The sequence below is a fragment of the Vigna radiata genome, chromosome 7 (assembly GCF_000741045.1).
Source record: "Vigna radiata var. radiata cultivar VC1973A chromosome 7, Vradiata_ver6, whole genome shotgun sequence".
Classification (NCBI taxonomy): Eukaryota; Viridiplantae; Streptophyta; class Magnoliopsida; order Fabales; family Fabaceae; genus Vigna; species Vigna radiata.
This window is the reverse complement of record NC_028357.1, coordinates 49,258,847-49,270,558: the sequence shown is the minus strand read 5'-3', so window position 1 is coordinate 49,270,558 and position 11,712 is coordinate 49,258,847. Positions and strand designations below refer to the sequence as shown.

The 11,712-nt window shown below is 32.2% G+C and overlaps 1 protein-coding gene, 1 non-coding gene and 1 pseudogene across 2 annotated transcripts; 1 reads left to right on the top strand and 2 right to left on the bottom strand.

The window, feature by feature from the left end:
• The first annotated feature begins 5,275 nt into the window (after positions 1–5,275).
• TRNAP-UGG lies at positions 5,276–5,347 on the top strand. Its single transcript has one exon. It is a non-coding gene; the product is annotated as a tRNA-Pro (tRNA).
• A 944-nt stretch (positions 5,348–6,291) lies between these two features.
• LOC106767905 lies at positions 6,292–7,236 on the bottom strand. Its single transcript, XM_014652871.2, has 4 exons — positions 7,057–7,236; positions 6,758–6,977; positions 6,632–6,677; positions 6,292–6,552 (listed from the first exon to the last, which is right to left on the bottom strand). The coding sequence occupies exons 1-4, from the start codon at positions 7,178–7,180 to the stop codon at positions 6,442–6,444; spliced, it is 501 nt and encodes a 166-aa protein (XP_014508357.1). The 5' UTR covers positions 7,181–7,236; the 3' UTR covers positions 6,292–6,441.
• Positions 7,237–9,043: 1,807 nt separating this feature from the next.
• On the bottom strand, positions 9,044–10,240 carry LOC106766554 (annotated as a pseudogene).
• Between the last annotated feature and the right edge of the window lie 1,472 nt (positions 10,241–11,712).

Genomic DNA, 11,712 nt, shown 5'->3' with positions numbered 1-11,712 from the left:
TTTGAATTTTAAAGCGTAAATGTGGACATAAATATGCACTCATCAAAAAGACTAAGCATATGCATCGCAATTAAATTATATTTTGTGATGTGTTTTAACTAAGAGTATAATTTATATTTGAGAAAAGTTACTGTAAAAAATATTGAAGTAAAATTCTAATTTTAATTAAAGAATATAATAAAAAGACATTTGTCTTCTTTGGTTATTGTTATGCAAATTAACAAATGTGTTGGGATATTAATAACAAAATAAAAAGGTTTTATTAAGAAAAAACTACTCACGATGTAATTATAAACTTCTAGGTTATATCGTAGTAATCATACTACATGGAATTAGAATTTAAACTTTGATAAAAAAATTCAACCGTTAAAAATAAATTAATATAATATCGTATTAAGTTTTTTACACGTATCAAATATAAAATGTGAAATATAATCTCATGTCAAAATTAAAAAAAAATAAAATTAGGACGCAATAAGTGGTAGGTATAAAAAAGTTGGAAGTAGAAAAGGGAAGTTGGTGGCGCGGAGGTGTTGGCGGAGTGGAGCGTCCTCACACGTCACTGTCTGAGTTGCATTGTGTGCACTCATTTCTACTGCATGTCATGTAAGAAGCAACTCTTTATTCGTAAACGCACCAATTATAAACTGTTACATATGCGTTGTTAAAAATGATCAAAAAAGAGTTGTTAACGAGACTTTTTCTGTTTTTATATTACTTGACATCAACATTCTCTTCCATCTTCTCACTTTCATTTTTCTTCTGCAAGGCTTAATCATTATTCTATTTTCTTATTTATTTATGATGAGTTTCTCTAAACAGGTTCTTTTCTATTTTTTTTTAATTGAGTTTTTAAGAGTGAAAGATTGAAATAATTAGTTATCTGCTATTAAATTGGATTAACAAATTAGCTTTCAGGGAATTATCAGTGTGAAGTAGAATAATTTAATAACGTGGAGTCTCTTAGGTTTGTAATTAAACAAAAAGAAAGTGTCATTCTCCATTCTCAATTATCGTATTGAACGATCCAAAACACCAATGTACCACCACCCACCATGTCACGCACAGTATAATCTCCACCACATGAACATTGAGCTTCGTGCTTCAATTGCAATATCCTCATCCAAACACCACCCAAAAATATTTAAGCACCAACCAAAAATATTTTTCCATGTGCATCAAACCTGCAAAAATAAACCTAAAAATCAAATTCAAATTACGATGAATTGCGCTTCACAACAGACCTGCAAAAAAATCCCAAATTTTACCTAATTCAAACCTCCATGAATACCATTGTAAAACCTAAATACGAACCATCGTGATTTGTCTAATAGAAAACCCAATTTCACCACGATGCGTGTTACTGTGCGAAACAAGTAATACATTGACAACAACTATAAGTCATAGATGATAAATAATTACTTTTTTTTTATGAAAAAAAAAAAGCAACACAACAAGTTAACACACACAAGTTTTTACATTGGTTAAGTAATTTTCTCTTTTTGTTTTTCTTTTCAACTTTTCAAGAATAAAATTCTAGATTTTTTCTTCACTTAGCTTGAAGGTAGAAAAAGTAAGAGTATAAGTTAACTTTTACTTTGTCCGAGTAGACTTTTATCTTTATTTTCATGAAATAGTTTAGGAGATGCCATGCATGAAGTTGTTTCTTTCTTTTCTCAAATTAGCTTTTTGATTTTAAAGAAATTTTTTTATTGAATTCAGAGCTTATGGTTGAGGTTGATTGATTTATTATTTGGAATAGAAGCACTTGTTAAACAAGGGAAGCTATTTTGAATTACGGAGGAAAGCTATTTTTGTATCTAATTTTGAAGTATTATTGATACTGAAATGATTGTTATGGTAAGTGTTTGAATTGGATAAGTGGTGACTGTGCTGCTATTGGTTATGAATATGAAGCTGTGTTTAAAAAATCCATTTGACTTGTATCGAAAATAGTAAACAAATTGTATATTCAAGTATAAGAAAATGTAATGAAGTTTATACAAAAGGTAAATTGTTTTCGTTAAGTGACTCAAATTGTACGTCTAAATAGTAATTTTTTACTAGATTTTAAATGTTGAATAAATGAAAACTGATGATATTAAAAAATGAATTTTAAATATGACTTAATTCTATAAAGTGGAATATAAACCTGTTTATATATTTAAATTGATATTATTTTTCTTTTGGACTTCTAAAATCAAGTAGTGCATAGTCAGTGAAAACATATATGATAAGAGTATCCCACTGAAAAATGCTATGTAGTCCCACAACACCACCAATCAGAGACAACATCAGAAACAAACCACTTGTTTATGTTTTTTAATGAAAAAATATTGGACAAAACAGATGCTACCGTCCAAAAAAGGTAGAGTCGCTCAAGTTAATAAGAACAATTTTAATAATATTTTTTGACAATTTTTTTGACAACGGACCAATCACAAACTGTCACGTATACATTGTCAAAAAATTATTAAAAAAATGTTGTTAAAAGAAGTTTTTCCAATTAATAAACCATACACACTTCAACTAACTTCAAATTAACCAACTAATTAACACATTCACGTCCAAGAAGCAATCACAAGAACATCAAGTACACCACAAGATTCTTAACCAAAGACATATAATTAATTATCAAAACTAAAGATGTGTCTTATATATTTTCAAAAACATATGATCGAGAACCATTAATTTTAAAGGCTGAAAAGGAAAATCAAATACTAAAATCATCCTATAATAACTGGAAATCTAAATAATAAATCTAAGTTTTACATTAAATAAAAATAAAAAATAAAATATTATATAAAAATGAAAGATCCATTAATTCATTATCTTAATATTTTAAACAGAAAATGGTGTTAATATCTTTTATATATGATTAAACCTATATTTTATTGGTGAGTCAAATTCATTTTTAATCCAAAAAAGAGTTTATAGATGTTTATTATTATCTGTAAATTTTTCATATTTCTTTGAAAAAATTAATAATAAAATATAAAATCAAAATACATATAAAATATTAACATTATTTTTAATTTAAAATTTTAAAACAATAAATTTATTGATTTCATCATATTAAATTTTTTATTTATAGGCAATGTAAACTATATAAATTCTCAACAAACAATTTTTTTTTTACACGATTGTTTATAAAACTTTATAATTATTAAAGCTTTAAATTAGTAACATGTTTTGGTGATATTTTTATTACAAAAATAAAATTTAATAATGATAATAATTTAGTGCATGGGATGCAGGGGTGGTGGAGATGGTTGTATTATTAGATGAGAATCGCATCCAGATGCTTCAATGCATATAGAAATGCGTCATGTCATGTGCCAGCACAATTAACAATTAACTCGAAGGATTCTTAGCATGTGATGTAAAGTAAATTTTGATCTTTTCACAAGCTACATATATATTTTTTACTATAAATTATTTTCTTTTGAATTTGATAGAACTATTAGAAGTGGCAAAGTTTTTTAATATTTAACACTATCGAAAAGGTATTTTATTCTGTTCATATCATTATTAGCTGAAAGATGATTAGTTTTCGTAACCATTCTTAGAAGCACCATTCACGCGTAATAATTTCACTAATGTTGTTGTTTGTAGGATTTTTCTTTTGTTGCGTGAAAGTATTAAGTTTCTAGTATTCTTGTCAGGATGAGTTTTAAGACAAAAGAAATCATCGTAATGAAATGTAAATTCTTAATAAATGAGCTTTGATTATAACATTTTGGAGTATTTTGTCATAATACAAAGTATTTTTATACAAATAGCAATAATATTTGAATGAAGAGAATAAAACAATATTTGTTTTAATAATTGTTGTATATTTTGTTGGTTCTAAATTTTCATAAACGAGATTAATTTTTCTTTGATAAGCTCTGTTGATCTCATCTCATTGAATTCCGTTTCCAAATTAATGATAATCAAACAGAAATTCTGATAATTAAAGGCACTCTTGGGCCACACGTATTTGGGCTCTCATGTAGGTCTTGAGAATCCAACACCCTCAATAAAACTGGGGCATATATTTGTAATAAAGGTAACAAAATTAATAAAGTTTAATTATAATTTTGTCGTAAGATACAGATGGAACAAAATATATTTCAGACTAAATTAATAATAAACCGTACTTATGATGTTAATAAAAGTACTAAACAACATTATGACTACATTTATTTTTTACACTTACGGTTTTAGTCATTTCCTCTCAGTTTAATTTTAATTTAGTCATTTTTTCAAAAGAGTCCATTTATGAAATGAATGCAAAAACTTAAAAAATATATTTTGTTATAATAATTTAAAAATAATGAGATTTAGTTATTCTAAAAAATATAAATAATTTTTGTTACATATGAATTTTATTATTTTAAAACATATTATTGTGTTTATAAATTACTGAGTTTTCTATATCTTTATAAAAATTATTTCTCTTTGTTAAAGAGCTGAGAGACTAAGATTGATCATTGTATGTAAAGTTCTTTAATTTTAATATATTCGTTTGTTGTTTGTGTAAGTTAAATTTTAATCAGTATTTTTCTATTATCAGTTGTATGTTTTAGTCATTTAAACGAGTATTTATTAATCAATAATTCTAATTATGTTTGTTTTATTCTTAAATATAAATAAGACACATCCGATAAATTAGTAAAAATTTAAAATATTTTAAAATAAATTTATTCGTCTTGAAGATAAAAGAAACTAATTACAATTTTAATAACTTATAATTGTTAATCGAAAACAATGATACAATATAATTTCTTTTGTTCGTCTAATAATTATCTTAGATATTTTAGATATATTTATTTTTATAATTATTTATTTTAGATAACTATATTAATATATATATCAATACCACGTTTATTAATTTAAAATAAATCTGTTATATTTTATTAATTTTATAACTTCTTAATTTTATCAATGATAACCTCCTATAATTTTTGTTATAGGAGATGTTGTAATGTACACCATCGTCCTTAATGTTTTAGATTAGAACCTTAACTTTTAGAATAGTCGTGGTTAAAATTTTATTATTTATCTGAAAGAAATGTCATATATGTCAAAACTAATATGTTTATAAGACTAAATATGTAATCAATTTGAATATATTCGTGACAGGGAATAAATAAAAGAAAATAAAATTTAAATTATTTGATTAAAATTCGCACCATTAATGTAACGATATTTTATATCTTCTTGGTGCAATCATTACAATAAATAATTATTAATAAAAGTATCCAGTAAGTTGAATAACTTGAAATGTGATGGGCATTTGGTCTAGTGGTATAATTCTCGCTTTGGGTGCGAGAGGTCCCGAGTTCGATTCTCGGAATGCCCCCGATTTTGTTTTTAAAGAGCACAATTTTAATAATTTATGCCTCTAATTAAATTATTTGTCTTATTCGTAATCATACCAATTTCTAATTAATAGTCTTTTTTGTTTTTTTAATACTGTACTCATAACTTTTTATGGTCATCATTGTTTTATACTACTAACCAAACATTATCATTTCTGCAAGAGAAAAGGATCGATTGGGTGTAGATGCACATATTGTTCCAGTATGATTTCTAACATGTTCGGTTTTCTATATTTTATTTAGTTGGTTTTAGTTTTCATGAAGTTAACTAGTGATGAAAATAGATATAGAGCTATTTATAAGAATTATCTAAATAAGTATACAATGAAAAAAATCATTTAACATGTATAAATTGTTTTCTAGTAATATTTTAAAATTCACTATTTACATCAAAGAACTAAAAAAAAAGAAAGGAATTATGATTTACTAAGAATTCAATTGACTATATTTTCTAATATATATATTTTTTTATTTATATGTTTTCAATGAAAATAGAAATAGGTCTATTTATAAGAATGATATACATAATATTTAAATTTCTCATATTAAATTGTTTTCCTATTTTATTCTTAATAAAATTTTAAATATATATATATATATATATATATATATATATATATATATATATTATAATTGTGTATATAGTAAACTGTTACAAATACAACAACAGAGTATAATAAATAATATATTTACTCATTTATTTTATATATTAACAAACAAAATAAAAAAATATTAATATAAACCCGCTATTCTAAGAATGCTTTAAGTGAAATAGACTGTTTTAGACCCAATTTAAATCCTTAATCTTAATATTTTTTTATGTTGTACATTATTTTTCTTATTGAATAAATTAAATTCGAAACAAATCCTATCTAATTCTGAATTTTAATAATTTTTATCATATTAGCATATAGCAGTCAACGAATTTAATAATTTAAATTGCGCATTTCATTTGAATTTTGAACTGTGCATGATACAAATTGAAAAAATTAAATTAATAACATACCATGATGCAAATAGTCATCATATGAACATCTTTTGCATAAGAAAAAAGTTTGACCACGACCACCGGAACTCATACTCTTCCAATTCTGGGAGGAACAACTTCTGAAATAGCAACGTGGATAACTCCCGTGCATAGCAGTTGAGTTGCGCTTACAATTATCGTGATTGTTTCTAAGGTGCGCTGCAAAAGTATTTCCAAAATTCTGGTCATCATTATATTAGAAAATTCAAAAATTAAACTAATATTGTGACAAGCTTACCAGGTTTGAGTCAGTCCATCCAAGTTCAATCTCTTTGCAAGCGAATCTGGAAGAAAGTAATTTGAGTGTGTGATAGAATGGTAGAAAATAGAGTAAATAGAAAGCAGAAAAGGTGATAAGGCTGACCCCATGGCTAATAGAGTGAGAGCCCATGTAGTAAGTGAAGACATGGCTGCAGCATGTAAGTTGGGAGCATCCCACTGGAAAATGTTATTGAGTCCAGTGAGAGAGGTGGTGAAGCCCACAACACCAGCAATCAGAGACAATATCACGAAGAAACCAGTCGTCATGTTTCCCATCGGAAAATATATCGGAAATATTCGAGCCGGAAGGGACAAAACAGATGCTACGTACCATACAAATAACGCAGATTCAGCCAGGTTCATCTATAACTTCAAATTAACCAATTCTACGTATTCTCTTACCTGTTTCACCAGACCTTTGAATCCCATGATTCACTGCCCAAGAAGCAATCACAAGCACAATGAAGTACAGCACAAGATTCAGCGCCAAGAGGATCGAGGCTACTGATTTGGATCCTGAAGCCATGAGACCCTTCAGTTTCAAACACCAACAAGTCAAACTGAAAACCTTAACTTCTCCTTATTTTCTGAACTTGGAAGAAAGTTGGCATATTTATATTTGTATAAACGAACATTAATTAATTCTCACCCCATTGTATTACTGGAATATTTCTGGGGAAAGGTTGTCCAGTAATGCGGTTCTTCTTTGCTCTCGCCATTGAAATTAAGTTTCTTCTATGCAAAGAAATGGTTGTATTCTTTGATCATGAATTGTTTTGCCTCGTTAAGAGGAAAGGAATTATGTGTGGCAGCATGTACACAGGGAAAACTGTCTCTTTTACATCCTTTTGGATAATATCATAATCAATGAGAAAAAAAGTCCTCAACATTAACTAGTGTAAAAATGCTGTTTAACGTCACCCAATAGATTTCAGTTTGTTGATAATTCGACGTATATGAGTGGACGGTGGCATTATCGTAAATAGCTTGGTAACGTAGACATCGGTTTCCAGACAATGCGACGTCTATGATACTGTAGACGTTCCAACTGCTGCAAATAGACGTCTAATGGCCTCAGGTAAGTCAGAAGACAGTCCCGTGATGTCGGTGTTTACGGGGGCCGATGTCTATAGGGTTGCAATTAATGCTTTCACCTAATTCCCAGGCGCTTAGACGTCGCTTGGTCAACAGACGACGTCTACGGCCTGAATGGAAGGTGGGAAGATAAAAATATTCAATTTAGACATTGGGGATTTGTGCACGCGACGTCTACGTGCCTGTAATTAATTAGATTCACCAAATTCGAGGGTCATAGACGTTGGCTAGAAGGGTCATAGACGTTGGCTAGAAGGGGAACCGAAGTCTATATGCCTGTAAGTAATGATGTGCATCATTATAGACGTCGGCGCCCCATCACAACTGTCGTCAACATCCCTGACAGAAAATCAAATGTCAATCGTTTCAGCTTCTTAGATGTCGGTACCCATTGTTACCGACGTCTAGTGAGATTCAAAAGGTCAGTTGAAAAGTTAACTTGGAAGTCGAATTAGTAACAGAACTGATATAGACGTCGGCTATCTGGAGAAACCGACGCCCAGTTTCATTTTAAATAGACCGCAAACTCTTCGTGACATTCAGTTTCTGTTATCTTCCTCTTCCTCTTCTCCTTTTTCTCTCGCGACACTCTTCTTTCTTTCCCTTTCGACACGTCTTCTTTTTGTTGCGGCATTCTATTGTTGTTTCTAAAATCTTTATCGTCTTCCTCCTCTCTTTTTCTCTCTTGTGACATTGCATCCCAAGTGCGTGGTGTTTTTTAAGCTTACCATTTGTTTAGTCTTTCATTGATTATCTTCTGGTTCAACTGATTAAAATTTGCTTTCTTTGTGTTGTGTTTTAGTGCAGTTTTGTTCCTTTCTTGGGATAACGTAGTAACACATTCTCCCTTTGCTAGCTGCCTCCCGAAAATAGCGGCTTCTTTTGAATTTCTTTTGATCGTTTTAACCCAAAAACAACCCTGGGTCGTTGTCTAGTTTTCGTTTCACCGTGATTTTTTCCTCTTGCGGATGAAAAATGGAACTAAAAGCAACCACTCAGGTTCGGTTTTGAGTTGAAGGGACCATAAGAAATTCAAAAGACGCAAGCTTTTTTTTTGGGAGAAACTAGCAAAAGGAGATTGTGCTACTAGGCTATCCAAAGACGGGAACAAAACAACACTAAAACATAATCACTGTATTAGACGTCGATTAATGTAAAAACCAACATCTATATGTGCTCTTAGACGTCGGTGTTTGTCATGTTCGACGTCTATATGTGTTCTTCGATGTCGATTAATACTTTATCCAACGTCTAATTAGTGTCTTTAGACGTCCATTCAAATTAGGGTCGACGTTTATTGACGTCGTTGGTGGACACTAATAGACGTCAATAAGAGATGTTTGTGTTTAGGATGTCGGACCTCCATCAGCCTCCTCACACCCTTCTCGATGCAATCTCTGCTGACCAGTTTCTCCCTCTCCCCATAGCCGGTTTCTCTCCACTCGGTGGCGCCCACCTCCACCGCCACCCCCACCCCACGCACCTCTGTAACCAGCCTTTCGTTGTAGAACTGATCCCCTAACACCGGCCACGTCAGCATGGGAACTCCAGTTGTAACGGCCTCTACAGTAGAGTTCCAACCGCAGTGCGTGAGAAAGGCCCCGACAGCATTGTGGGCCAGAATAACAAGTTGCGGGGCCCACCCCCTGATAATCAGTCCCTTCTCTTTGTTCCTCTCTTTGAATTCTTGTAGTCACTTCGCCTTCTCCTCCTCCTCGCTCTCATCCTCCTTCCCCTTCTTCTCCGGAACCACCCATATGAAATTATGCCCGGCTTCTTCCAGCCCGCACGCCATCTCCAAAAGCTGTTTATCTGGAAACAGACACACGCTACCGAAGGATACGTACACAACAGACTTCGCCTGCTTCGAGTTCAGCCAACTCACACACTCCTCCTCGCTCACCACGCTCTTATAGCCCCTCTCTTCACCAACTTTCTCGACCAGACATGCTGGCCCAAGAAGCCTCTCGATGAAGGAGGTGACCCCTTTGGGTGGTCTGGAGCACAAGGTGATGCGGTGGGGAAAATGGGGGATCACGAAGGGGCCGGCGTCGGAAACAAGTTTGGGGTTCGATCTCACGGACTCCATGGCTGCCACGGTGAAGAGGGAGAAACCGTTGAAGGCGAGTATGGGGATGCGGAGATTGTTTCCCACGTCGTGAACCCTGGGGAAGAGGAAGTCGGCGACGACGCAATCAGGTGGGTGCTGTTCTAGGAAACGGCTGATGGGGGCGCGGAGGAACATGCTGGTGTGGTAGAACTTTCGGGCGCTTTCAACGTCATTGACGGCGAACATGAGCTATACAACGACATGGAGGAGGAGGGAGGGGCTGGATTTGCGAAGGATTTGGGCGTAGGAGGGAGTGGTGATGACGGTGACGCGGTGGCCACGTGCGGCGAATAGGGTGGCTATGTTGCAGAGAGGGATGAGATGGCCGGGTGCTAGGAAAGGAATGAAGTGAAGGTTGAGCGGTGATTGTTCATTATCCATTGCTCTGTCAAACTTCACACGATGCTTTTTATCCCCTCTCTCTTGTTCACGGTGCTTTTTTATAATGCATGTGAACACAAAGGAAGCTCTTCCTCATTCTCTCATTGCATTCTTTTTTTATTTTATACAAGATTCCACGTGCACAAAATGTTAAATTTATAATACTAGTTCGTGTAGCAAGTTTTTTTTTTTGGCTTAAATATTTTATTATAACTATGCAAAGATCACAATTGGGTCCTTTACTGGTTTGATCTTATTTGAGCATTGGATGATTGCCTACTAATATGAATTATTTATGCAAGACTCTCCTATGCTACACCTTGCACAACCGTATCTGAGATTGAGATCCCTCAGTGCTCCTGACGTTCTTCTCCCCTTGGCAATGCAAGGAGTATTTTATGTGTTGGGCCATTATGCAAAAACTACCTGTAGTCAATACTATGCTTATTGTTAGTTTGCTACACCTGCCTTGTCAATCTTCCCCCAGAGATTTCTACAGTAAATGCCCCAAAATCAAATACTGGTTTTGTGAACTCAGCAATTATGTTGATGTTGATATCCCTTGTTTCTGTGAGGGTTTCATGGAATCTACAGAAAATATTAGGATTTGGTTTAAAGTTTAAGTTATTCAGAGAAATGATTATTGATATGGTAAGTACACATTATAGCATACCATAAAGGAATGTGATAGGAGCAACAGGAGAGACAGGATGCAGCTTGACCTGTTCTTAAGCTACAAAACGAGGCTAATTAATAAAAAGGAACGAAATATTAAGAATTTTTCAATCCCTATTCTAATTTTTAGAGCTGTCAAAACGGGTAACCCGGCTCGACCCGGCCCGGCCCACCACGGGTTGGTCACTTAGTGAGTGAACCCAACCCGACTCATTTATTAGCGAGCCAGAAAAACTTGAACCCAGCCCGACCCACCACGGGTTGGTGGGTAAACGGGTTGGCTCACTAGCCCATTTAATTACATTTTTTTTAAAATAAAAAAATACAAACTTTCTTTAGTTTAAATTTAAGCAATTTTCACTCCCAAAAAATTATGTTAAAGACAATTTAAAATAATAATTAAAAGTACAATATAATCCAAATGTCATNCAAAAACAAACACAAAAAACATACAAATAAGTTTCTTATATTCATCATTTTTTGTTCTTGTTGTAATCCTTTACCCTTGTTCTTGTTGTTTCCAAATTCACTAATAAAGACTTTCCTATATCAGAACAATTCCGACAATCAATAAAAAAATATTAGTAAAAAAAAATAGAATCATTACTCAACAACATCAACAAAAAATTAATAGTTTAATCTGTAACATAATTTCCCAAATTCAAAGATATCAAAAAGAGCTTGTTCAAATAATGTATACTCAAATTGTTTAAATAAAATGAATAAAATCTGATACAAACAAAAAACAAATTCTCAAACCCCTATTTTTGTCATTATAGGGTTTTTGAAAAAAAAAA

Coding starts and splice junctions, on each gene's coding strand:
- LOC106767905 (XM_014652871.2), bottom strand. CDS start 7,180: ATGGCTTCAGGATCCAAATCAGTAGCCTCGATCCTCTTGGCGCTGAAT. Junction 6,978..7,056: donor TCAAAGGTCTGGTGAAACAG/GTAAGAGAATAC, acceptor TATGGTACGTAG/CATCTGTTTTGTCCCTTCCG. Junction 6,553..6,631: donor GATGGACTGACTCAAACCTG/GTAAGCTTGTCA, acceptor ATACTTTTGCAG/CGCACCTTAGAAACAATCAC.